Source organism: Heteronotia binoei, chromosome 7, assembly GCF_032191835.1.
Source record: "Heteronotia binoei isolate CCM8104 ecotype False Entrance Well chromosome 7, APGP_CSIRO_Hbin_v1, whole genome shotgun sequence".
Taxonomy (NCBI): domain Eukaryota; kingdom Metazoa; phylum Chordata; class Lepidosauria; order Squamata; family Gekkonidae; genus Heteronotia; species Heteronotia binoei.
The window spans coordinates 19,740,358-19,767,298 of record NC_083229.1 but is presented as its reverse complement, the minus strand read 5'-3'; the positions used below and the strand labels follow the sequence as shown (position 1 = coordinate 19,767,298).

Sequence of the window (26,941 nt, the reverse complement as noted above, 5' to 3'; positions counted from 1 at the left end):
GCACAGGAAGGGATGGATGGGGAAGCGTATTAGAATTCCCTTTGCATCAAACAAAACAGATCTTGGACACAGAGGATCCACACTCTCCTAGCCTCGCCTCCCCATCTAAAACCCAACGCTAAAAATGCAAACTCACTTTACAGGATTATTGTAAGAAATATACAGTTAACTTTATGAAGCAATCTGAACACACTATATAAATTCAAAGGGTTAGCATCATCACGGTGATGGAACAGGCCGGCTTTGACTTGCAGACCACTGCTGCTGCTCACTCACCCTTGGGTTTACGGCTTCCTTCCACCAGAGTACTCATTGCCGCCACCTGTTCGTTTTAGAAGACTGCAGATTTATACCCCACCCTTCTCTCTGAATCAGAGACACAGAGCAGCTTACAATCGCCTATATCTTCTCCCCCCACAACAGACACCCTGTGAGGTGGGTGGGGCTGAGAGAGCTCTCACAGCGGCTGCCCTTTCAAGGACAACTCTTGCGAGAGCTATGGCTAACCCAAGGCCATTCCAGCAGCTGAAAGTGGAGGAGTGGGGAATCAAACCTGGTTCTCCCAGATAAGAGTCCGCACACTTAACCCACTACACAAAAACTGCCTCTCTTTAGGGATTTCCCAATGGGATTAACAAGAATCCCAGTTCCCCTTCCTAGTTTTGAGGCCTGGGCTCGGGGAGTCCTGCTACCCAGAGACTGGTTACCATGGGGACCAATTACAACTTTGGGGCTCCCTTGCACACAGACTGCTTTCCTCCCAACCTGGGACCCCTCTTGCATTAGCGTGTCCAAACAGTGAGGATTCTAGGTGGTATAGAGACTGAGAGCCAACCTCCAAAGTCAAAAAAGATTAACTGAAAAGAAAATATTTACCAGCATACATAAGCGCAGTATTAGATCAGCAAATAGATTTCAGAGGAAAATTGGTCATGAATGAAATCCCCTTTCCCTGTTCTAGCAGAAAAAGAGGAACTAACGGCATCTCTGGTACCAGGAACTGCAGATTCAGAAAGAAGGGTGGGGTATAAATCTGCCGTCTTCTAGTCGCTGTATGCTTCAACAGAATCTCTGCATTAAGTCTTCTGGCTAGCTCATCCTTAATCTGTATAAGCACTCAGACAATGCTCATGCAAGTGCAGTTAACCAAGCCTTACTGCAATCTGTAAATCGTATTTTTACTGTGTTGCATAAAACTCTAAAATAGTTCATGTAAAATGTGAAAAATTGCCAGTGCCGAGTTAATTAAAATAAGCTGAATGTGATCACATTTTACTAGTTATCTCAAAACAAGGCAATTGTTTTGGGACTCACGTTTCCGTAACATTTGTTAACTTTACCAATGCATCTGCTTTATAGGTGGGCAGACAGAGACACCAGGATGCAGTTCTTTAGATTAATTAAGTGGGCACAGTTGGGAAGAATCCAGTAGTGCTGGCAAATACTCCCCTATTAAAACTAATGAAGGAATTTACCAAAAACGTTCAAATAAAAAAAAAACCAGTGTAAGAAAAACACTGAGAACGTGTTCTGAGCATAACTTGATTCAGGGTGTGAAAATAGTAACTGAAAACCTTTCGCAGAGATGACTGCATATTCAGTGTTGAAGACAATGCTATCTAAATTGTAAAATAAACTTTCCTACTAGATAATATTGATGTGTTCCCCTACGATACACCTACCAAACATAGTGCACTAATTTCAGGCTTTTGAAACCTAGGAGTTTACTGTATTTTAGCATAGGTGGTGCTGAATCAGAATTAATTAAGAGGGCCTATACTTCATCAGTAAATACTATGCAGGGCCTTTATCATCCAGTGCAGAGGTCTCAGTGGGAAACAGAATAAACACACACAAATAAACAAGATATAATGGAACCATAATTCCTGTTAATAACATCTCTAGTACCAGAAGAAAAAAGGATTTTGTTAAAAATAGCACTTTAACAGCATCTGTGGGGTTCAAAACGGAGCTTGAGGAAATATAAGTTGTTCACTGATACTTCAAAAGAGACCTGTACAGCTTCCACCTCTGTGCAGTATTGCAGAACTCTGCATGTTAGAAACCTAATTTCTAAACAAATCTCATTAAATGCCATTTGTTCCTAACAAATCTCATTAAATGCCATTTGTTCATATCACAAATTTGGCCCACAGAATATCTTAAGGGAAACTCTTTGAGATAACAAAGCAATATAGCTGGAGCTGTGCTGAAAGTTCTGGCATTTTGATTTTTGACTGTAGTGTCCTCAAAAGACCTGAAATGTTTTGAAAAAAGCAAAATAAAACCCAAACAACAGCAAAAACCTCAACCACATACATCCTGAACTGTGTGAATGTTTGTTTATATTATTTCCCAGGGGTGGAATTGTAGCAGGAGTTCCTTTGCATATTGGGCCACACACCCCTGATGTAGCCAGTCCTCCAAGAGCTTACAAAAAACAGCCTTGTAAGCTCTTAGAGGAATGGCTACATCAGGGGTGTGTGGCCTAATAGGCAAAGGAGCTCCTGCTAGAATTCCACTCCTGCTATTTCCTACTACTTTGGTGCCATTTCTCCCCATTCTCATTACTTCTTTCTTGTCACTCAGATAATGATCCCAGCTAGTTGGGGATAATGAAGTGAATGGGATAATGTCACAATGCTAGGCATCCCAGTCAGATGCAATATTTAACTACCACTGAGTACATTAGAACAAAGGCAATGCCGGGTCATGCGGGCCATCCCAGTCATGTTGGAATGGGATGGTGTCCTAACACTACATAACCAGATTGGGTTACCTGCCAATGTTACTGAAAGTGAATTGCACCAATTCAGGATGCCTCCTGAACAGACAATCACTAGGGACCCTCCCCATACACACACTGAAAGCGGTATGTATGCTTTCTGCGACTGCTGAAAAGTGATACTGCCCTGCACCCTTCTTAGCTCAGGCCTAGTTTTGGCTGCATTATCTAGAGAGAATGCTCAGCTACCGAGTCTTGATGCAGTGTCTATGTGCTCTAGTGGCACCATTCTCCTGTGTATCTGATCTCACTTTGTAGTCCATGGACTAGGAGACTTGATCTTCATGACAGCCAATGCACATACATGGATAATGCTCAGCAGGTTTCACACCTTTATCTGCTGGCGCAGCAGCAGTGTAACCTTTCTTAAGTTATTCTTTACACAAACTATGAGATGCTGGCTTTTAAAAAAAAAGGCCAAATGAACTGAGGATCCATAATCTTTAAAAGGGGATAGTTAAAGACCACTATATCCTCTGTAAGGACTAGACTGGGAGAGACGGTCACAATATCTAATAGGGCCTGTGAATTTTGTACAACATTACATGCAGCAATTGTGAAATGCACAATCGGGGCAGGGGGGCGGAGCTGATGTCACCCAGCAGCCACAAGCCAAGTAATGAATAAACAGAATACCCTCATAACAGAATGTATCTTAAGTGAAAGGGGGGGGGGGAATGCATATTTATTGTCTTAAATCCTGATTGAGCAGAAAGGCACAATGTTTTAGCCAGTTTTGCTGCACTAGACTTTAAAGGAAAAAAAAAAGGTAGACCCCTGTGCAAGCACCATTCATTTCCGACTCTGGGGTGACATCGTATCACGACGTTTTCACGACAAACTTTTTACGGGTGAGTTTGCCATTGCTTTCCCCAGTCGTCTACACTTTACCCCTAGCAAGCTGGGTACTCATTTTACCGACCAAAGAAGGATACAAAAAAAATGCAGATGACCCTGGCTGGAGAAGAGCAGCAGGCAGGTAGAGTTCCCCCCTAAGCCATTGTTTCACAGGGGTAGCTATGGTGGTCTGCAGTAAGAGAGCAAGATTCAAGTCCAGTAGCACCTTAGAGACCAGGAAGATTTCCAGGGTAGAAGCTTTCACAAGCCAAAGCTCCCTTGGTCAGATACATTTTGCAGTAAATACACAATCCCCACCCCCCCGAACTCACAAATCCTTTTTGATGACAAGGAAGCTATTCTGGTGGAATGGTGAGAAGAAGCCAGATACATTGCAGGACAATTTGCTAAAGTGTTCAAGAACTGTAGCTGTATTTTTCCTTCATATTTGCTAAAGGCACGAGAGTCATCCTGTAGCCTTCTCCCGATGCTCTGAACTCTTCTCCGCAGTAATTTATGAAGCACCAACCGACAGCACAGCATGCAACATTTAGTTCTCACAACCTGGATTTTTGTTTATTGTCAATTTTCTTATTAAAAGGCAAAACTGTAAAACAAACACACACACATAACCCCCGAGAAATACAAAGAACTGCATGCTTTTTGCCTCAAAAATATTTCAGATGGATTTTCTTACTAGTTATTGCATGAGCTGACAAATCTAAGTGTTTCAGTTTGAGCGGTGACAAACACGGTATTTCAGAAAGCTAAATCACGCTGAACATTTGTAGAAGTGAGGAGGAAAAAAAAATAGCCCGTCATGGTAGAGAACAACAAATGCTTACGAATACTTAGCGACATACCTTTGCCAGCGTTTCTGGGAGGCAGCGGAGGGGCATCAGCTGCAGTGGGAGAAGTGGCCGAGTCCATGCTTGCAGAGACAAAAATCTGATTGGGGAAAGCTCCATAGGAGAGTCTCTGTTTGTCTCTCGGAGTGCTGAGGCCAGGAAGAGCCATTTTGTCTTGGGGGGAAATACTAGAAGAATGGCAAAAGCTCTGGGGTCTCGGAGAGCGTTCCTTCTTTATCGGACTGGGCTGCGGAAAGATGTAACAGTTATAAATATGTGCTAGGTGGTTCCACTGAAAATAACTGAAACAGAAATGAGCATTAACGAAGAATTTTGGATTGGATCCTACACAGGACTTCCCTGAGTGGAAGGGGGGGGGATTTTTGCTGGTTCCCTTCCTTCCTACAGACTCCCAACTCCCCATTTTTGCTGTTCCTGGGGCTCCTCTGTGCACCCCCCTCCTCCAAGCGACATTTCAGGAGGCATTCCGACATGCAGTGAGAGGTGAAGAAGGCATGCTTCACTGATGGAAACATCTTCTTTCAGAGAAAATGTTCCGCAAGTTCCAAGCCTTCGAGCGCTGTAGTTCCCTCATGATTATTCAAAGAGGAAACGGTCCAATTTGGAAGCCGTATTCTTGAACACACCAACATGTGCCCATGCCTCTGACGTGCTCAAGAGCTTTGTCGTCCAACGGCGGAAGTAGCTTTACAGGATGCATGCAAATCTGATACTGGCCGCAAAATGAATCGGGGAGATTCCTAAATCTACGAGAGACTGATGAGCACATTGGGAGTCACATGCATTTTTAAGACAGGGAAGACAATTTTATACATTACTCAGCTACATCACACTTTGTGGTGAGGAAGTCTTGAGGGGTGGGGGAGAAAGATTAGAGAAACAGCTTTTCCCACCTGTCTTCCAAAATATGTATTAAGAGTTCTATGGAATGTAAGTACCCCTCCCCGGTAATTCTCCTGTCAAAGTGTCCCCCAAAGTTCCTCTTCTTTAGAAAGAAAACGGCACTGGTGCTGTTCTATTAGCATTCCATTTAATTATGGAGTCATGCTCTTAGAAAGCCACTTTTTGAGATGGATGTATAGATGTGACAGAGCTGTGAAGCTGCACAGAATGATACCACCACATCCAAGAAAGACAATTCTAAGACAGGGATTGACTTAGGGTAGAGAGAATCTGGCAATTATTTGGGGGTGGAACACTCCATCAAGCCAGAGCTGACTTATGGCAACCCCAAAGAGCTTTCAAGGCAAGAGACATTCAGAGGTAGTTTGCCACTGCCTGCCTCCGTGACATGACCCTAGTACTCCTTGGTGGTTTCCCATCCAAATACTATCTAGGACCGACTCTGCTTACCTTCCAAAATCTGACGAGATTTGGCAAGCCTGCGCTATCCAGGTCAGGGCCCAACAATTAATTAACAGTGATCAAGATTACACAATTTGTTCTCTGATTTTGTAAAGGAGTAAACACCCACTGAATAGCCAAAATTCAGAAAATCTAAATAAAACATGGTTGCACTCACCTGTAATTGTGTCTCCTGTGCGATCACACATGAGACTGCTTGAGAGCAAGCCTGCTGCAGAGAAATCTTCTACAAGCTTTTAGGATTTTACAGTTGAGTGCTCCCCTTCCCCTCGGTACAACAGAGCTACAGGCTCTGTTCTCGCCCAAATGGCCAAGTGACGAGGGGTGGATGGAGCATTCTTTCCTTAGTCCTCTTTCTGCCACTGTAGAGATTATGAATACTGAGTATGGTCCACAGCGGGGAAGGAGGGAGGAATGTGTGTCTGCACAGAAGACACTCAATGAACATCAGTTACAGGTGAATGCAACCATGTTTTCATCTTCGTGTCTTCTGTGCAGTCCCACAGGGGAGAATAGCAAGCTCACTTACCATGGGGGTGGGTGCGGGCCGGTTAACAGAACAGTGATTGCAACGCTGCTTTCCCAACAGCTGCTTCTCTCCTAGAATGTACAGCAAGAGTTTAGTGTTTGATGAACGTCAATGGAGAAGACCGAGTTGCAGCTCTGCAGATTTTTCTGATGTCAAGGCTGCACTGAAAGACTGCTGAGGATGTTTGTGCTTTAGGGGTGAAGAGGCTGCATGCCTTACAAGAGGATGTATTGTGCCCTTCCCCCAAGCATGTGAGGCACTGCTAATAGCTGTCATTTTGTGCCACAATTGTGGCATTTCTTAAAAAGCTGCCACCTGTGATATTTTTTAAAAAAAAAAAATAGTTTGTGACAAAAACATACAATTTCGACAGAAATTGTCTGAAGAGATCGTTCAAAGCTGTAGTAGGTCCTACTTCAACAGTGGCAGAAAAAGGACTGAGGGAAGAATGCTCCTTCCACCCCATATCACATGATCATTTGGGTGGGAACAGAACCTGTAGCTCTGTTGTGTCAAGGGGAGTAGGAGCACTCAACTGTTCTAGAAAACTCCATGGCAGGCTTGCTGTCAGTCAGTCCCACATGTGCCTGCACAGAAGACACAAAGATGAACACGTTATGCCCGTTCTTATTCAGTGTACATGCCACCGTGCAAACTACGGGACTTCAAGAAGCACCTGGTGGATTAAGACCATTTATTGTTTGCTCTCACAATCTCTGTGTAATCCCTGAATGGATGTTTGCATATTATTTACAGTCAGCCTTTCTCACAGGGAGTCAAGGCGGATTACACATATGACATTTAGTATTGACACATCACCTTACTACTTAACACAGCATCTTAAGTAGTTTACAATCCACAAAACCATGCAGTGACATGGCATAACATTAAACGAACATTTTAAAGCACGCAAGGAATTGTCATTCCATTCAGGCATTCAAAGGCTCTCCGGAACAAAAACATTAACATGAATCACCAATGTATAAACACTAAGGAACAATACATCTGACACAATTAGGCACACAGAGCTGCTTAACCCCAGTTATTATTGTTCTTTGAATATGTTAGCAATTTAATGACTTCAATCCAATCCAATCTCTACATTTTTTTAAGCTCAATTCCTGTTTCTGAACTTTCTCCTTTTGTCCCCACCACCCCATTCTACCATTTAGCACCAATCATCTGTTGTACTGGCAGGCATTTGGAGACATTCAGCCATAAATGCATTTGGAGACATTCAGCCATAGGTGCATGCGTGTAGCCTACTGCCATTCAGGACTATCAATGCATTGGGGCATTTATCTACCATTAATTACATTCTACAGGCGAAACTAGACAATACCATGCCCCTGTGTCCACCGAGGGCATATGGCGCCACTTTAGAGCCTTTTAAAAACTTTTAAATCTTGCCCCAGTGTTTCAGCTCGTTCCCTCGATGCTGTCTCCACTGGGACTCCCCGCTACTGCAACTTTAAAAGTGAAACAGGCTCTACAATAGCAGACCTAGAGTCATGGAATCATCTAGTTTGGCCCTAAGAAGGACATGTCTGACTTCCTTCTAAAACCACAATACAAGTGCTACATCTGTAGGCCAAAGCAGCAGCTCTCCTAAGCTTCAGAGGCCAAGGTGCAAAGACGGAGGCACGGAAGGTGCAAAGGCACTACTACAAATCCAAGATGGAAAACGGTCACCCAAAGCTCCTCTTTACCTTGTCATCCAAGTCATCATCACTTTCATCAATTTCTTCCTGCCGAAGATTCCACTCATACTCTACATGTACATGTGGGTTTAGCTTTCCGGCTTTGGCCTGAGAAAGCTGAAAAGACATAACTTGGAAATGTGAATCTTGCATCTTAAAGGAAAAACTTACTTCATTTCCCCACATTTAATGTATGGGTCACCTGGCTGTACACAAGAGGTCTAGAGTGTCCATCTAGGTAATTCTACGAATAAACCTTATATTGAAACATCTTAGCCTCTATAAAAAAAGAAAGAAAGCTAACTTCTTTCCTTGCAAGAGTAGCACTTTGGGAAAACAGGGAAGCTCTTTGTTGCCAAGGGTGGTGGTGGTAAACGAAAGTTTCATGGAGCACTGGGGTGGGGAATATATGAGTTGCGAAAATGCTGTCTGACTAAAACACGACAGGTGGCCACTACCTAAGAGTCCTCATGCTCTTTTTCAAATAAAAATTCAGGATTCTGTATTTTGGTGCTAGGTATACAAGGGTTGAATCCTAAATGCTGGGAGCAAAGCTGCACCCCTTCTTATTATAGCTGTTTTGCTTCCTGACATTCAGCTGAGTCAGTGGGCCCTTGGGAGTAGTATGGAAAAACAGATTCTATACAGATTCTATACAGAATTGCCCTGCCAATTAGATATCGGTATCATTTTAATCCCACAACTATATCATGCGTGGGGTTTTCTACATGGGGATGTGCTTGGGAGCTACTGTGGTCATTGATATAGTGCAACAGCAATGGGGCCTCTGTATTCTCATATGTTCCTGCCCCAGTCCCCCAGGGCAGCCACCCCATGTCACTGGGGGCTTTCTCTCGCTCTCTTTTTGTTTAAATTGGCAACTGACATATCATTGTAACTGACATAACATTGTAATGACTAGGTCCTTTGAATTCCTACATTTGATTTAAACAAAGAAGTCTGCAGCCCCTTTTGCTGCGGAGATATAAGAGGAAAGGCAATATCTCCACAACGAAATCACAGAATTATAGAGTTGGAAGGGACCTCCAGGGTCTCTTCCCAAGGTCATCTAAGTCCAACCCCCTGCACAATGCAGGAAACTCACAAATACCTGCCCCTAAATTCACAGGCTCCTCATTGCTGTCAGATGGCCATCTAGCCTCTGTTTAAAAACCTCCAGAAAGGAGAGCCCACCACTTCCTGAGGAGGCCTGTTCCACTGAGGAACTGCTTTTTTTTATTTTTTGCAATACTGGTAGTTCCAAGGAACTAGTAGATAGTTAATAATGCTATAACAATATATGAAATGCTGATTTTAAAAAGCACATAAAATGACTTCCTTGGGGCCTAAGGGAGAGGAAATGGCACAGATGTGAGGACTGCCCATGTGGTAGTCACCTCCAGCATTTCTTAAAACGCTGCAGCAAGGTAGGAGTGAGAAAGTTTGCCAGAAAACTGAGGGAAACCCAGTGGGCACACGAGAGCACTGTGATGCTGTGGGGAAGTGTGGGGACACCCAGCTTCCCAATAGCATCCTGTGTGTAACTGACCTACATTTCCATAATAAATTTATATCCTGCACTATCACCCACATGGATTCATAACGGCAGCTTCCAACATCAACAAAAAGAAATACAAAATAAAGAATAAAAATGACACACACTACAGCATGTCAAAACCAGTCATAAATCAAATGGACTGTGCCACTGAAATAAAGCAAGCCATAAATTCCGACATCTGAAAACACAAGAACCGTAAGATGAATCACCCAGCACAGATAATAAGGAAATACGATACTATTTTTTTTCTTACCAAGTCTTCACACTGAGTTGCTTTCAATCGCTTCGCCACATCCAGAGGTGTCTCTCCAGTTTGGTTTACTAGTACATTTAAATAAGTTAAATAATTATTCAAACTGTGCTATAAAATGTTAATCAAATTCAGTATTCTGAAAAGCCAATTGAAAGCAATATGATTAAATGAAGATCAAACTATAGCTAAACAAGCTAATGTTCCTCAAGAATAATTTGATTGTATTATCTTATTCTTTGCAGCTTCAAGTTATTCAGAAATAAAACTTCTGAACAAGAATTCAAATGCTACAAAATTACCATAATTAAAATTATGGTTTCAAAGAGACAAGGAACATTCATTTGGGCTGGCCAATTTACAGAATGAAAAAGAAAATCAAGGAGGGCAAGTGTATAGGTTTAGAGCAGCATACAAGATGAGATTTGTCTTTCTTGGGACGTAGAAGAATAGAGATGTTAGGGGAGAAATTGAGTGCTCTGAGTATCAGGGATTCAGGAACAATGCTGATTTTGTCTCAGGAATAAATACCACTGGGGTGCTGCTGACCATTCCTCTTCTATGTGTAAATCTGCAAATTTATGGATTTTCAGGGGGATACTTTAAAGCTCAATATTCTAAAACAGCTGTTTAAAAAATACATACACATAAAATTGACCTTGTAGAGGTTGCCCTAAATTTTCACAATTTGGGAAAGCAGGGGCAAAACGGGGGTCCTTTTAACAAGCTAACATCAAAGACAAAATAGCTGAGCTCAATCATCAAAGGTGAATTTTAAATATAAAAAAACCCTTCAGATCAGGAATCACCGAGAGATTTGCCCTAAGGAAGAAGGTATTTTTTAATTACTCGAGAAAGATTTTTAAGAGCTTCAAGGCTTGTGATCCAAGTTGAAAATGCTTCCTCTAAATGGCACAGCCATACACTTTTGCAATGAATTCTAGTACCCATTTAAAGACAATGTTCCTTTTAAAAAGTTGCTGTATTGCTTTTAAAAAAAAAAAATCCCAAAAGAAGCAGACGCGCTCACCTATATCAATAGTTGGCTTTCCCTTCAAAAGCAGTTTCAAACATTCAGGCTTATTATATATACTGCAGTAGTGCAGAACTGTATTTCCCAATGCTGCCTGTTTATCCAGGTTACCACTAACATCAAAGGGGGAAAACGGTATTAGTCCACAATGAGAGATAATTCAGCTTCACATTATGTGTTCCATATAGTTCACTTGGTCACAAATGCACATGGACTTTTACTCTATAAAGAACAGTTAAGAAAAAGAAATATTGACTTGGATCAACCATCTGTGCAAAGAATGCAGATGTCTGATGTCTCCCTCTCTGTTGCTGCAGTTCCTTTAGACTCCCCAGAAATGCCAGTCCTGGGATTGTGAGATCTGCAAGGAGGAATCGCTGTGCATGTCAGAGGGCTTGACTGAGGTAGGACAAAGGAAACAAAATTGTTCCTCCTCCTTCCACAAGCACAGCTTTGTTGAGGAGCAGGTATCTCCTCGCTCTAGCTCCCTGGTCTGTGCAACTCTTCTCCATGCAGATCCTGCAGTCACAGGAATTATCATTCTGGGTATTAGAAGGGGCTGCAGAGATAGAAAGGAATATGGGAAAACTGCACATGGATGGCCAGCTAACAAAACAGCAGCAGTAGCTTTGATGCTGCTCTGAGTCCCCTGAGCAATGATATCTACACTATTCTTATCTGAGTCCTCTGAAATACAAAAGTAATGATACCTACACGTACTCTTTTCTGCAGTACAAGTCATCCCACCATTCTGGCCTTCTCCCTGGTAGAATATTATACAGAAAATATTCTTGTTTGCCACATTTGAGAAGAGGCATGCATGAATTTCTAGTTACGTCACAACTGCAGATAAGTTTCCCAGGTCTGTTGATGTCGCAATGGCAGAAAGGCAGGGGGGTTATTGTACCCAAACCCAGAAATGACCATAAAGACTTCCGGAAATTTTTATCTTTCAGCCTCTCAGAAGCATGCTGGGGGGAAAAAAACACTAAACTGCTACTTAACATAGGAACATCAGAAAAGCCCTGTTGGATCAGACCGCAGGTCCATCTAGTCCAGCATCCTGTTTCACACAGTGGCCAACCAGTTCTTCTGGAGAGCCAACAACAGGTCACAGAGACCAAGCCCTGTTGTTGTCTTCTGGCTCTGGGATTCAGAGCTTTAGTGCCTCTGAATGTGGGGGTACCCCTCACTCACCATGGCTATAGCCATCAGTAGACTTACATGATGATGATGATATTGGATTTATATCTCGTCCTCCACTCCGAATCTCAAGAGAGCGGCTCACAATCTCCTTTACTTTCCTCCCCCACAACAGACACCCTGTGAGGTGGGTGGGGCTGAGAGAGCTCTTACAGCAGCTGCCTTTTCAAGGACAACTCCTACCATAGCTATGGCTGACCCAAGGCCATTCCAGCAGGTGCAAGTGGAGGAGTGGGGAATCAGACCCGGTTCTCCCAGATAAGAGTCTGCACACTTAACCACTACAGGGGAAGAAGGTCTATGAGAGCTACGGCTGACCCAAGGCCATTCCAGCAGGTGCAGGTGGAGGAGTGGGGAATCAAACCCGGTTCTCCCAGGTAAGAGTCCGCACACTTAACCACTACACCAAACTGGCTCTCTCTCTACACAAAACTGGATCTAGCAGAGTTCCTCTTATATTTGATTGGGACAGTGGATGTTGTTATTCCATCGGCTTGGCCTCCCTCGCCTGTCATGATGCTATCTTATCTTAATTTATTATTACATCTTTGGGCCTACAGCTGTACTGTTTTATAGAATGTGCCCAATGGACATATATGCTGCTTGTTTTTATTGTATTCTTATGGTTTTAATTTGTAGCTTTTAGTTGTTTTAATTTTTGCTGTTATCCGCCGCCCTGAGCCCGTTCATGGGAAAGGGTGGAATACAAGTTAACAAAAAAATAAATACATAAATTTAAATTCATTCAGAGAGAGAGATTAGGTCAGGAACATAACCAGCACATTCGGAATAGAATAATAAGCAAATAATTTTTACCAGTTTTGTACAAGGAAGTCAACGAGATGGAGTGAGGTCTGGTCAGCCGACCGGACTGCTACATGAAGGGCAGTTTCACCTGGCTCCTAGAAACAAGACAAGCGAGTGTTAGTCAAAACAGTTATGATACAAACACAGCTCTTGTTTCAGACAGAATACACTAAAGACACTCACGGAATTATTCGCCTCTCCCCGACTGTTATAAATTCAGGAAGTCAGGCATTCCTAATGTAAAGTAAATTATTTCTGGACAAAGGAATACACAGTGACCGATTTCCAACTCACCTTGTTCCGGTTTCGTTGCTCCTTTTCCCTGGCACAAGTTGCCCCAAGCTGGCGAGTTGCCCCACCCTTTTTCAAGTTCCCTCCACAGCAGACAGAAAACGGTTTTCAGAGGATCCTGCCTGCTGCGGAGGGAACTTGAAGAGAGGTGGGGCGACTCACTGGTCCGGGGCAGCTTGTGCGAAATCCAGCAGCAGCCCCACAGAGAACAGGAGAGTGAAAGTGCCGTAAGGCTAGTGGAAAATCGGTCAGTGTAACAGCAGCCCACTTTGAGATAAGCTGGACTGCTGCATTGTTCTGATGCAACTCAGGCACATCTTTCTAAACCTTCTCTGAACTGCTAATACTTTTTTAGATAACTTACCTGTCCAGGCTCCAGCAGTGGCTCCATTAGCTCTACCCCTTCTGCATAGACTTGTATTAGTGCAAGTAAATCCCTGGATTTAATAGCCTCAAGTAGTTCATTCAATTTAGCTGCTGCAGATGCACAGGTCTTTCTGGAGAACTTGTGATCTACATACTTAGCGGTAATAAATTCTTTACGCGCAGTCCTGAAAATGAGAAATACGTTGTTTGAAATCACACGGGCACCAGCAAGCAGCTCTTAATAACTTACCAGAGAACAAATTAGCAGTATGGTAATCTGTCAGTGCTTCCCCGCCCCCTCTTTTTCTGCTTTTACTAAGAAGAGAAGGCATAGAAAAAATGTTCAATCCCTGTATCATTTAAAAATGCAAATGTCGAGCTACTGAGACCAAATGAAAGTACTATCCTGAGTATGGAAGAGAAGTATTGATAGCATTTTCATTTTTTAAAAGAAGTATATATCCAAACCCTTAGAGCAAGGGTGGCCAAACTGTGGCTCGGGAGCCGCATGTGGCTCTTCCACACATACTGTGTGGCTCTTGGAAGCCCCCGCTGCCCTGTTGGCCAGCTTGGAGAAGGCATTTAAAGTTGCTTTCTTTCCACTCTCCCTCCCTTCCCCCATCTATTTGCCTCCCTTCCTCCCTCGTGGCTCTCGAACATCTGGCGTTCATGTCTTGCTGCTCTCAAACATTTGAAATTTATTCTTCGTGGCTCTTAGGTTAAGCAAGTTTGGCCACCCCTGCCTTAGAGGAATGAAGAAAACCTTGACAAGATGGCTTAGACATGGTGCCCTAAGCAACATTTCTCATATTCAAGCAACCTAGGAAATGTGGCTAGCCCACAGGTCCTGCCTTGCCTGTACGTCGTGCGGAAATGCTAGAAGGGATGTGTGAAAGGGTGACAGAAGACAGGTGTTAAGACAGACATACTCTGGAAGCATTTTGGGCACAAACAATTCAGAAATAGGTTAAGTGGTGGCTGGAGGCAATAGAAGACCACAGTGTCGCTTTGGAATTAAAAACAGAAGGTGTTCCTTTGAATTTAAGTGGTGCTGTAGCCAGAAGCAGGGCTCAGCACATAAGCAGACACGCACAGATAGCTATAATCTTTTCATATCATGAGACACAATGCAGAAAGCATACAGAAATGGAATTTTTAGTTAGCTAGTAAAAATGTTAGCCTATAAACCTAGTTTGTCTTGCATGAATATCTGAAAATGACTTCCCATTTCTTTACACAAACAGTCAAAATAATCTGGCAAAGGTGACGAAAGTACATTCATAAGAAAAACTGTCTAAAAATTGGTTTAGTGCCATATGTTGAGCTCTGTGAATTCACTGGATGCTATGAACTGATGAGGATCTTATTTTACAAGGGAATAGCAATCTACAAAAAGCAGTATCTAAGCTGGTTCTAGATGTCCTCTCTCTCTCTCTCACACACACACTTTCACCCACCTATTAATATCTCCTATCCTTTCTTTTCTCTTTGTCTAATCAAAGTTCTATGGCTCAATATCTTGCCAATCGTATTTTTATAGTTCAAGCAAGCCTCTTCACTCAAGGATGAAAAAGGACGCATCTCCTGATCAGGTAACAGGGTTAAACTACTTATCTGGCAAAATCATGACATCAATGCTACTTAGAGACTTCTTTTTGAAAGGTTTATCTAGTCTTATCCCATTGCATGAGTATGACTTCAACCAGGTGAAACTAGCAGTTAGGGGATTTTTTAAAAAATCTGGAAGGAAAAAAAAGCCCTTACATTCCTTGAGGGATGCCATGTGACACGGAAGTTTGCTAGCTAAATTAATTTTTTTAAGTTTGATGTTATGTTGTCCCTCTTGATCCAGGAAAAGAGGCAGCTGTTTTCAATCTTTTCTTTCTTTTTTACGTATAGTAAAAACTTTGTTATCAAGCACTTGAATACCCAGAACACTATGCTGCCCTGAGGACCACTGTCTACTTCCTAGCCGCCGTACAGCTGCATCCTAAGGCACATGCACTCTGTTCCCTCCTCTCCAGAAAGCCATTTTGATGCTGTGAGTTTTTTGGTAGCTGGTGCTGCCAGCTGACATCAACTGCTGCTGGCCTGCCTGCTGCATGGTGTAGCTCTGTGGGGGAAGCATAAAAGTCCTACCAGGCATGATGGCAGTCTCCAAGGAGTTTGGTCACTGTTGTTTTTTTCATGTAAGAAGGGTGAGGCAGAGTAACAAGCTCAAGTATCCAGAACATCTAATTAACTGGTAACACCCACTGCTCATGACTGACGGGTAACAAAGCTTTTACTGCACAAAGTTTATTTCATTACTTACATATCACTTGTTGGAGTAGGCTTTGGAGAAGGACTTGGTAAATTCCCCTCCATAATCTCATTAAAACTATTGTTTCCTATATTCTTGGCCAGCTGTGACAGGAACAAAAGATAGGGTCATTAGGAGCTTGCTTTTGGTATAGGATTTTTGAAAGAAGTTATTTTGAAACTTAACTCATGTTTAACATGTAATAATACCGGCCAACCCACAGAACTATAGAAGAGACATATGAGACACCCTTTCCTTAAGAAACACAATGTGTCACTAATAATTTCACATTTAGACTATTACAGAATCAAGATCCCTGCTGAGAGAAAAAAATAACACATTACTAATACCATCAGTGGTAACAGCTAGTATATAAGTATTCTAAAGATAGCCGTTTTTAAACATCGCTTACCAAGAGTTCAGACGTTCCTAATTTGTCTAGCTCTAAAGACTGGATTCGAGAAATATGAACACCCATTTCTCTGTGAATTCCAGAACACTCTATACAGGTTAAAATGCCCAGGTTTGTGGAAAGCCATGTTGGATCTGAACAAAGAAAAGCAGAGGATAAAAAAGCACGCGATGTTTAAAAAGCATTTTCTCTGCCAACCAACTCAAAGTTGTATATGGTTTGCCACACCTACATTTTAGCCTCAAAGCAACCCTGTGAGGTAGGAGAGGTTAAGAGTGACTGACACAAGGTCTTCCAGTGAACTTTGGGGAGAGACTGTGACTCAGTGGCAGAACATCTGCTTGGCATGCAGAAGGTCCCAGGTTCAATCCCCAACATCTCCAGTTAAGAAATCCTTAACTGATGTGAAAGACCTCCGCTTGACACCCTGGAGAGCCATTACCAGTCTGAGCAGACAATATGGACATTTTGATGGATCAATGGTTTGATTCCGTATAAGGAAGATTTGTATGTCCATGTGTGTTCAACTTCATGGTGGAATGGGGACTAGAACCCACGTTCCCCAGTCCTACTAAGGCATTCTAACTACTATGTCAATACTGAATTGATAGATACTTCAATTTCTATGTGAAAACTCTTAGCGATTATGTCACCTATAACACATTTAAAGTACATAAATACCTGGTGATCCGCAATCACAGCAGACGTCGTTGCCAGGTAATCGCTGTATGTCATCAATAATGGCTTTTGTAAGATCCTCTAAACTATTTTCGCCCGCACTTTGCTCTCCACGGAATGCCATATTTAAAGCTTCTTCTTTGCTATTGGTCAATACGGATATCCATCTAATATAAAAATATAAAAAGTTTTAAATTAAATGTAAGGTTATTTTTCTAATACCACAGTCTAGGGAAGACAAGTGTCCGATGGAGCTGCAGCAGGACAAGCGGAAGTGTGCCAATGATAAAGACTTGAAACAGTGCACTTAATGGGGCCTGAAATGGTGTCCATTTTACAGCTTTAGAAGAAGATGAAGAAGATATTGGATTTATATCCCACCCTCCACTCCGAAGAGTCTCAGAGCGGCTCACAATCTCCTCTACCTTCCTCCCCCACAACAGACACCCTGTGAGGTAGATGAAGATATTGGATTTATATCCCGCCCTCCACTCCGAAGAGTCTCAGAGCAGCTCACAATCTCCTCTACCTTCCTCCCCCACAACAGACACCCTGTGAGGTAGATGATGATATTGGATTTATATCCCGCCCTCCACTCCAAAGAGTCTCAGAGCGGCTCACAATCTCCTCTACCTTCCTCCCCCACAACAGACACCCTGTGAGGTAGATGAAGATATTGGATTTATATCCTGCCCTCCACTCCGAAGAGTCTCAGAGTGGCTCACAATCTCCTTTACCTTCCTCCCCCACAACAGACACCCTGTGAGGCAGATGAAGATATTGGATTTATATCCCGCCCTCCACTCCAAAGAGTCTCAGAGCGGCTCACAATCTCCTTTACCTTCCTCCCCCACAACAGACACCCTGTGAGGTGGGTGGGGCTGGAGAGGACTCTCACAGCAGCTGCCCTTTCAAGGACAACCTCTGCCAGAGCTATGGCTGACCCAAGGCCATGCTAGCAGGTGCAAGTGGAGGAGTGGGGAATCAAACCCGGTTCTCCCAGATAAGAGTCTGCAAACTTAACCACTACACCAAACTGGCTTTACAAATGCTCTCAAGGGAAATTACGAGAGCCACCAACGTAGCTGGATCAAGACAGGTGGTCATGTTAGTCTGCCTGTAGCAGTAGAAAAGAGCAAGAATCCATTAGCACCTTAAAGACTAACAAAATTTGTGGCAAGGCATGAGCTTTCGTGAGTCACTGCTCACTTCTTCAAATGCCTCAAGTGACTCACGAAAGCTCAACATACAACGCAGCTGTGTTGTAGACTTAATGCAATGTGGTTCGGGTCATTACAGGCCAGAGCTACGCATTCCTGGAATTACCTGATTAATATTATTCCGCAAAATCTTTTTCATTGTAATGGTCAGTAGATAGCAACTTCTGACTAAAGCGTCTGAAAACATTTTTTCCACTTTGTACCCAAAGGTTTGAGAGTTAATCCTTAAAATATCGTTTGCAGATACAATTAAGATTTATTACTAAGAATCTGATTAGTCACCGAGCAAACATATATTTATGTTTTATTTTAATCTCTACATTTTAGCTAGTATACTTTATGAGGCGGATTCTGACATGTTAAAAACCGTGATATAGCCATTTGTTGCCAACCAATACATCAGATACACTGCAAGCCACATTAATGTCTCACAGAGATACACGATGCTGTGTGATTAATTTATAAGTAATTGCTTGAAACAAAATGCATTTGAACAAACAGCACTGCAACGATTTGTAATGCTTGTTTAAATTTCTACGACCGGAAAAGTGTCATTAGCTTTCGTTAATTTATAGCAGTCATTGCAGTTCTATTCGCAGACTTAAGAAATCCAATTTAGCACTGACAGAGCATTAAACAATGCTCTTAGCAGCAGATTCCTAGCCACTGAAGCTGAACAGCGTTACTTTGTTCTCTTGCGCTGTAGCTGATAGGAAAAGGAACGACCATTTCCCCCTCCTACCACTAGACTGCGCTGCTCCCTAGCTGTATGCTCAGATGGATTCCACATCTCTCCTTGCTTGTGCAGAATCCAGGAACCAAGGAAAACAGAACTGCAGCTAAGGCCTTCTGCTAAGCATAGTCATAATGTGTAAGACCAGGGCTTTTTTTGCAGCAGGACCTCCGTTGCATATTAGGCCACACATCCCTGATGTAGCTATTCCTCCAAGAGCTTACAGGGCTCTCCTTACAGGGCCTACTGTAAGCTCTTGAAGGACTGGCTACATCAGAGGTGCATGGCCTAATATGCAAAGGAGTTTCTGCTACAAAAAAAAAAAGCCCTGTGTAAGACCACTCACACAGAAACCTGCCAGGGAGCAAAGGATGGACAGACTTACTGCAGGCAAGGTAAATTATTGCATCTCCTCCCCCCGCTCCCGGTAATGACAGTGAACAGTTTAGAAGGGACAAAATTGTTTTGCAAGACTGGCTTTCTCTTTGCAGCAAAGGAGTAAAGAATGGAAACCACCTAAGGCATTCCACCTTGTTTACGTCCCATTTTTATGTCCTATTATAGAGAGGAACTGAAAGAGAGAAGAGTAAGGGCAAGGGGATGAATAGCAGCCAGGTATTCAATGTAAAGCTGATTCTCTAGGTACCTGCTCTGGAAGATTCTACAGCCTCTAGAACAAGGGAGGCCAACCAATCTGGCTTCTAATTTGTTTCAGGGTACAATTCAAGTGGGTGGGATGGATTTTCAAAGTTTGGGACCAACTCAAACGACCACCTACTTCCTTAGAAATCTGACCTGCCATTACGGTCACCTTTGGAGGCCCTGCTTCAGGTAACCCTGTCTTCTGAATTTAGGTGGGTGAAAACTCAGGAGAAGGCCTTCTCAGTCATGGCACCAAACGTCTGGAACTGTCTCTCCAAGGAGATAAAGTTTTCTCCTCTTGTGCCGTCTTTTGCCAGCAGCTGAGATTTGTTTTGTCTGGCGTTCCTTTATTGATCCATCCTTCCTGACCAACATACTAATTGCTCTTTTTATTTTGTTGTACATATTTTGGCCCTTTAAAAATTGTTTTAATGATCCATTTCTGAGGGACATTAACTTTAATGGCTTTAAAATGTTATTTTATCCTGTATGTTTTAATTTGGCTGACTTTGTGTCCCTTGTGATGGCAGACAGCTGGAATATAAATATTAGATGGATAAAACTTTGATAAGTGGGCAGAAATTCTCCTCCCAGAACTGAATTGCCGATCAAATTATGCCTACAAATCACAAGAGGCGGCATGATTCATTTCACATTAGGCCAAGAAAGAACATGATTTTGGTCTATTTAACAAGAAAAAATAAAAATGATCTACTGCAAATATGTTTGAGCTCCATGATTCATGTTTTATATAACACACTGCTGATTGAATAGTGTAAGGAGAATTTGGTACGTCTCAGAAACAATTTTTTTTTTCCGGCATTCACTTCTCATTCAAAATCTGGGTAGCCAGTGCTAAATTCTGCAGGGCAAAATTATGTCATTCAATCTATCACTATTTCTGGCCTCAGATGTTTGCTTCCTCACATCAGCCAAAACTACATACACGGATTTAATACATCAGACAAAAGGCACGTGGGAAAGAAAAATCTGCAAAACAATCTTTATCAGTTCCTATTTGCACGGCTATTATCAAGAAAAATATTTTATCACTGTCTCCAACAGCAGGAAATTAGCCTTCCCAGTATCCACAGAAATGGCTATAACAATAAAGACCCACTATCTAAGGATAATGTCATGGATTATGGAAGGACAAACACCCACCGTGGGGATGCAGCTAAACCTAGCTCTTAGTCCATACGCCTGTTCAGCATTCCCACTTGCAAATAAGTTTACCTCAGTTATATTTTCACACTGAAACCGATGGGCAGCAGGTTCACGATGGACAAAAGGAAATACTACTTTACACTGAGAGTGGCTAAAATAAAATGTGGAATAAACAGCTTTAAAAGGGTATTAGATACCCTTCCCACAAAAGACACCCTGTGAGGTAGGTGGGGCTTTGAGAGCTCTCCAAGAGCTGCTCTTGAGCAGAACAGCTCTGAAAGAGTTATGGCTGAACCAGTCATTTCAGCAGACGCACGTGGAGGAGTGGAGAATCAAACCCGGTTCCTGCTCGTAAGTCCATGTGCTTAGCCACTATATAAAACTGGTCTGAGCCAGCAGGGCTCTTCTTATGTCCTTATAATGGCCACAAGCATAGACAACTTTACAAGCGGATGAGAAAGATTCATGAAGAATAAGCCTATCAATGGCTACTAGCCATAGTGACTTCGGCAACCTCCATGTTCAGAGATAGTCAATCTTTGAATCACAAGAGCGAGGAGGCAACATCAGGGGACGGTCTCAGCTCTGATGCCCTATTGGTGGCCCACCAGCGGAACTGGATTGCCACTGTGCAATAAAGGATGCTGGACTAGATGGACCTCTGGCAGCAGGGCTCTTCTTATGTTCTTACACAAACACATCAAAATCAGCCACAATGCAAAGCAGTGTTGTTATCACTTTTTGATGCTCTCCTCCTTCTGGAGGCAGTTTACCACTGCTTCACTTGCAGCTGCTGGAATGGCCCTGGGTCATCCATAGCTCTTGTAGGAATTGTCCTTGAAAGGGCAGCTTCCGTGAGAGCTCTCTCAGCCCCAGGAACCTCACAGGGTGTCTGTTGGGGGCGAAGAGGTAAAAAGGATATTGTGACTGCTCTGAGACTGAGTATGGGGTGGGATATAAATCCAGGATTCAATATAAATCCAATATCTGAAAAGACTTCTGAAAATTGGCAGACCCGCTGGACCAGCGCTCCGAGAGGAATGGGAGGCTGCAACTGGGCAAGAAAACAGGAAAGCGGTAATGCATGCAGGCAAAAACACTGGGATTGAAAGGAGTTCTTTTCCAGGGTTGTTTTAGCTCCCAGACAACCCGCTAAGCAACTCTGCTCCCAGGAAGGAGGACTGCATCCTCAGCCTACTTGCAGACACCATATTCGATTCATTTTCGTATTTTTCTTGCGAACTTTTCCAGAAAGTATGAGTGCATTTTCAGTGTGCAGCTTTTATTAGAAAAGTTTATTAATATTATGTACAGAAAAGAAAAAAAATACAAAGTTGACATAGAAGGCTAACTGGGTGGTATTATGTAACAGTTGGAGGGGTTGGTGTCCTGTGTCCTTCAAACTAAAGAAGACGGGATTGTGGCTGAGGGGTGGGTGGGATCTTTCCAGGGTGTTTTTGCCCCCTAGTCCATCTTTAACCAGTTGAAGAACCTATCCCACTCTCCCTGCAGAGACTATATTAATTAATTCCCTTGTTCTTCTAAACCCATTCCTTGTTTTATGGTAATTGCTATGCTTAGCTCCTCTGCAGAACACCTGAGCTGTAAGCAATAAAACCATCCTGGCTGGCTATACCCGGGATTCATGAATGAGAACAATAAAGGTTAGACTCTACTTTATAACTAATTCGTTTTGGAAGACAGATGTAAACATGCTTGCAGAGGAAACAACAAAATTGGGATGCAAGAGACAACACGCATGCTCGAAAGGCTGTGTGCAGGAGTGGTTGTGTGGCTACCCCACCCCCATGAATGGCTTGCTGATCAGCTGATAAATCACTGACATAGTTATCTAAGTTTCGCAGGGCCTGTAAGACGGAGCTCTTCTGCCAGCGGGTGTTCCCTGAAATCATTGCTTCCCCCAGCACCTTTACCATCTAGGTGTTTATGTTATGCTGAACACTACCCACCTATATGTGGTTTATGATTTGTTGCCAATGATGTGGATCATGGTTTCTGTTAATTCTGTAATTATGACATTATTTAGCTTGGATGTAGTTTGTTTAGAAGAAGATGATATTGGATTTATATCCCACCCTCCACTCCGAAGAGTCTCAGAGCGGCTCACAATCTCCTTTACTTTCCTTCCCCACAACAGACACCCTGTGAGGTGGGTGGAGCTGGAGAGGGCTCTCACAGCAGCTGCCCATTCAAGGACAGCTTCTGCCAGAGCTATGGCTGACCCAAGGTCATGCTAGCAGGTGCAAGTGGAGGAGTGGGGAATCAAACCCGGTTCTCCCAGATAAGAGTCCGCACACTTAACCACTACACCAAACTGTTTGATGTTTTGTAAGGTTTTTTGTAATGTTGTAAGCCACTCAGAGTCCGTTTGTGGGACAGGGCGGGGTATAAATAAAAAAAAATTAAATTAAAATTAAATTGAAATATTTGCACTTGATGATTATGAGGCAATCCAAATCCACAGGAGTTTGAGCATCCCTATTAACAACATGCAAAGCGGCCCCACCCAAAAACTAGTTTCAAAAGCAGCACAAGTATTAAAACACTCTTACGCTACGTAGTCTTGCTCATCCTCTGCTTGAAAGTGGTATGTTCTGTTATCTGGAATACAAAAACATGATCTTCAAAATACTGAACACGTGTAATAGATTTCATATTGTTTTAAAGGTTTCAAAACTTTGATTACTAAAAATATTTAACTGTAAACCTATGTTGAAATGAATCAGAAAAGCCACCAAATATCTACTTTTAGCAGGAAGTGTTTTAATTGCATCAAGAATGGATGATGCTAAAGTTGCTTATAAAAATATCTAGCAAGGATGATCACAAAGTAAATATGTGATTTAGGCTTATCATCCCAACAACCTAAACCCTCTCAGCAAGACTCCCTAGGCTGATGTATACCAAAGATATGCTAACATATTTCAGTGTAGAAAAAAGTTGAATTCCAGTAGCACCTTTAAGACCAATGGCATATTGCTTCATGCTTGATGGTTTGCAGCATGGTTGCTATGGTCTTTGGTGCAACCGCCATGCTGTTTGCACCTTTGAGAGGGGGGTCTCTTCTCCACATTTACCCTATGCTTAGCAAGCACAGGATATCAGCTCCTGCCACTAGCATGCAAGGTCTTAATGCCCACTTCTTACTAATCTTTAGAAGATCAATCCACTATCTGCATTCAATAAAATGCTAAAAACTTTAAAATACAACATACGTGATATCAGGTCAAATGATTTCTTATCTTCAGCGTTTGGTTTGACCTGGCAAGTTAGTAGATTCAGTTTAGCAGGCTGCCTGTTTGACTAAAAAAAGGAAAATTAATTTTACTTATAGCACTATCGATTCTCAGACAATACATCACAGGTGTCTGTTTCCTTCCACTATTGCAATTTTTCTGTTCCCACTCCGTGAATCAATTTATCTACAGGTTGATATTATCAACAGTTCCCTATAAAAATGTGACCAGCTCCCTATAATAATGATAGAAGCAGCACAATCAGGCAACCCCACAGGTACGGCAGGGGATTCTACATACTTAGGGTTCTCCCCTGGAATCCCAAGAAGTGTTGAGAACACAAGAACATAAGAGAAGCCATGTTGGATCAGGACAATGGCCCATCCAGTCCAACACTCTGTGTTACACAGTGGACAAAAAACCCAGGTGCCATCAGGAGGTCCACTAGTGGGGCCAGGACACCAGAAGCCCTCCCACTGTGCCCCTCCCAAGCATCAATAATACAGTGCATCACTGCCCCAGACAGAGAGTTCCATCTACCCTTTGGCTAATAGCCACTGATGGACCTCTGCTCCATGTTTATCCAACCCCCTCTTAAAGCTGTCCGTGTTAATTTATAAAGTAATCAACAGAAAGGGAAAATGAAACAAAAATAGGACCTCAGGAGGACTGAACATGTTCCAAGAAACACAGAACATTGAAAACACTTAAGAGTCAATTAAAGGAAGATGGGGGAGGGGGGGGGATGGCCTGCTTTTAGGCTCTTGAGAACTTATACTTTATGAAGAGGAATATTTTGGGTGTGGAGTATTTCTCCCCTCCAACAATTCCTTATAGACCCAAAGCTTGCGTGCCCCTTATTATGAGGCAGAACAACTGTACTTTTTGTTCACTTAGTAAAATGCTTGGGAAGATGAGTTTCTCTAAAAGAAAACTTATTGTGATTCAAAGTGCTAGGCAACCTATTGGTTATCATTTGCAGCATTGTTATTCTTTAGAAATACTCCAGTATACATCTCAGGGAGCTTCTGACAAGTCCCTAAGTACATGATGCACGGATGCCTGTAAACAAACACTGACAGCTCCCCCCCCCCCCCACACACACATCATGTCCATTCCAGTGAAAACAAGAGGAAGTCTCGGCAGAGCTCTCTAACAAGCCCCTGCTTTCCTGTCCAAGGAAGAGGAGGATACCTTCCAGCATGGAGACAAGAAGCTACAAGTTGCCGCTGCTTCCTGCTCCAAGGGGAAGAATCACCCAACTGTCAATGATGCCTGTCTTTAATGAGAAAACTCCTTCGGCAAAGCTAGAACAGAGGACGAGAACAACTGCTACTCACTCCAAATGGCCCCCCTCACAAACATCTTTTCCTTAAAGCGGGGGGGGGGATAGCTATCGGTACTCTGACATATGTTTATAGGTAAGCCCCTGAATTGTTTGGTGGTATTTTCAGATTATCAAGAAAATTACGTACCTAAACGTGGTTAGAGATTCAAGTGGGGAGCTGCGTTGTTCCGAAGCAACAGAGCAAACAGAACCTTTAAGGCCAACAAAGTTTAATTCTGGGTATAAGCTTTCATGTGCAGGAACACCATCAGTTGGATTAAGTGCGCATGCATACAAAAGGTTATACCCAGAGTTAAAATTTGTTGTTTTTAAAGGTGCCATTAGACTCAAACTTTCACCTAACATGGTCATGGTTTGAGAGACTGACAGCTTGAACACAAGGAAGCAATAGAACAACGTTTGAGTCCAGTGGCACTTTCAATACCAACCAAGTTTTACTCAAGGTATGAGGTTCAGTGTGCATGCACACTTCCTCAGATACCATGAAACAGAATTTAACAGTCCATACATATAGGCAGAAGAGCCCCGTGGCGCAGAGTGGTAAAGCTGCAGTACTACAGTCCGAAGCTCTGCTCATGACCTGAATTAAGATTCCGGCGGAAGCTGGGTTCAGGTAGCCGGCTCAAGGTTGACTCAACCTTCCATCCTTCCGAGGTCGGTCAAATGAGTACCCAGCTTGCTGCGGGGAAAGTGTAGATGACTGGGGAAGGCAATGGCAAACCACCATGTAAAAAATCTGCCATGAAAACGTTGTGAAAGCAACGTCACCTTAGAGTCAGAAACGACTGGTGCTTGCACAGCGGACTACCTTTACATATAGGCAGAGACTGAGCAGTAAATTAGCATACAATATAACGGAAGATGTTTATCAGATTCGGGAATAGTTTATATGGGCAGTATCTACTAAAGGTTCAGATATCAAAGGTAGTTTGATGAGGCCTATAATCCTGTTCTCTAGCTTCATACCTTCCCTTGAAGTAGCTCACTTAACTTAGGCTTTACTCCACCTCTCCCAAACTCTACTGAAAGAACTCGGCAACAAATTCATACAATTTATGCATTGTTAATCGTTCAATCATATGAATAGCATAAAATATCTGGTGTTCTCATTTGCAGTCTCATAAGAGAAAGTCGAGTTCAGAATTTTGGACCTCCATGGCCATATCAGTACAGAACCTCTACAAATGCAGACATGCCTAAAAATGTCCTATCTTCTAAAACATGCATTAGGTAAGAAGAACAGAGTTCTCCTGTTCTTCCTTTAATGTAATACAAAGGACATTCAATCCACTAGTTTTCTAGAACATTTACGGACTGGATTTGATTTTGCTTTCCCATAAAATTAAATATTTGAATCCACCATATAGATTAATTTGTCCACCCCCAGCTATTTCAAAGTGAAAATCTATTCCCCCAAATGTTTATCTGTTGACAATATACACTTTTACAAAAAAGACATTGCCAATTTCATCATCTAACACTGTAAAGGCAAGCATTTATTTGTGCCCTGTCTAGGACTGACTTTTGGAAATCTGGCTCCCCTATGCCAGATTTGCCTGAAGTAACCACAGACTTCAACAACACATGTT

General features: G+C 42.6%; 1 protein-coding gene across 6 annotated transcripts in view; it reads right to left on the bottom strand.

Moving 5' to 3' along the window:
- ASAP1 (ArfGAP with SH3 domain, ankyrin repeat and PH domain 1) overlaps nucleotides 1-26,941 on the bottom strand; it is a 219,472-nt gene that overhangs the window by 16,977 nt on the left and 175,554 nt on the right. For all 6 annotated transcript variants that reach the window (XM_060243208.1, XM_060243205.1, XM_060243209.1 and 3 more), the window contains 11 exons: nucleotides 23,984-24,071; nucleotides 23,321-23,369; nucleotides 16,989-17,152; nucleotides 16,308-16,441; nucleotides 15,908-15,999; nucleotides 13,592-13,778; nucleotides 12,946-13,031; nucleotides 10,924-11,039; nucleotides 9,897-9,964; nucleotides 8,095-8,202; nucleotides 4,486-4,717 (listed from right to left, as the gene is read on the bottom strand). In XM_060243208.1, coding sequence (XP_060099191.1) covers nucleotides 4,486-4,717; nucleotides 8,095-8,202; nucleotides 9,897-9,964; nucleotides 10,924-11,039; nucleotides 12,946-13,031; nucleotides 13,592-13,778; nucleotides 15,908-15,999; nucleotides 16,308-16,441; nucleotides 16,989-17,152; nucleotides 23,321-23,369; nucleotides 23,984-24,071 — 1,324 coding nt within the window. The remainder of the gene's footprint in view (nucleotides 1-4,485; nucleotides 4,718-8,094; nucleotides 8,203-9,896; nucleotides 9,965-10,923; nucleotides 11,040-12,945; nucleotides 13,032-13,591; nucleotides 13,779-15,907; nucleotides 16,000-16,307; nucleotides 16,442-16,988; nucleotides 17,153-23,320; nucleotides 23,370-23,983; nucleotides 24,072-26,941) is intronic.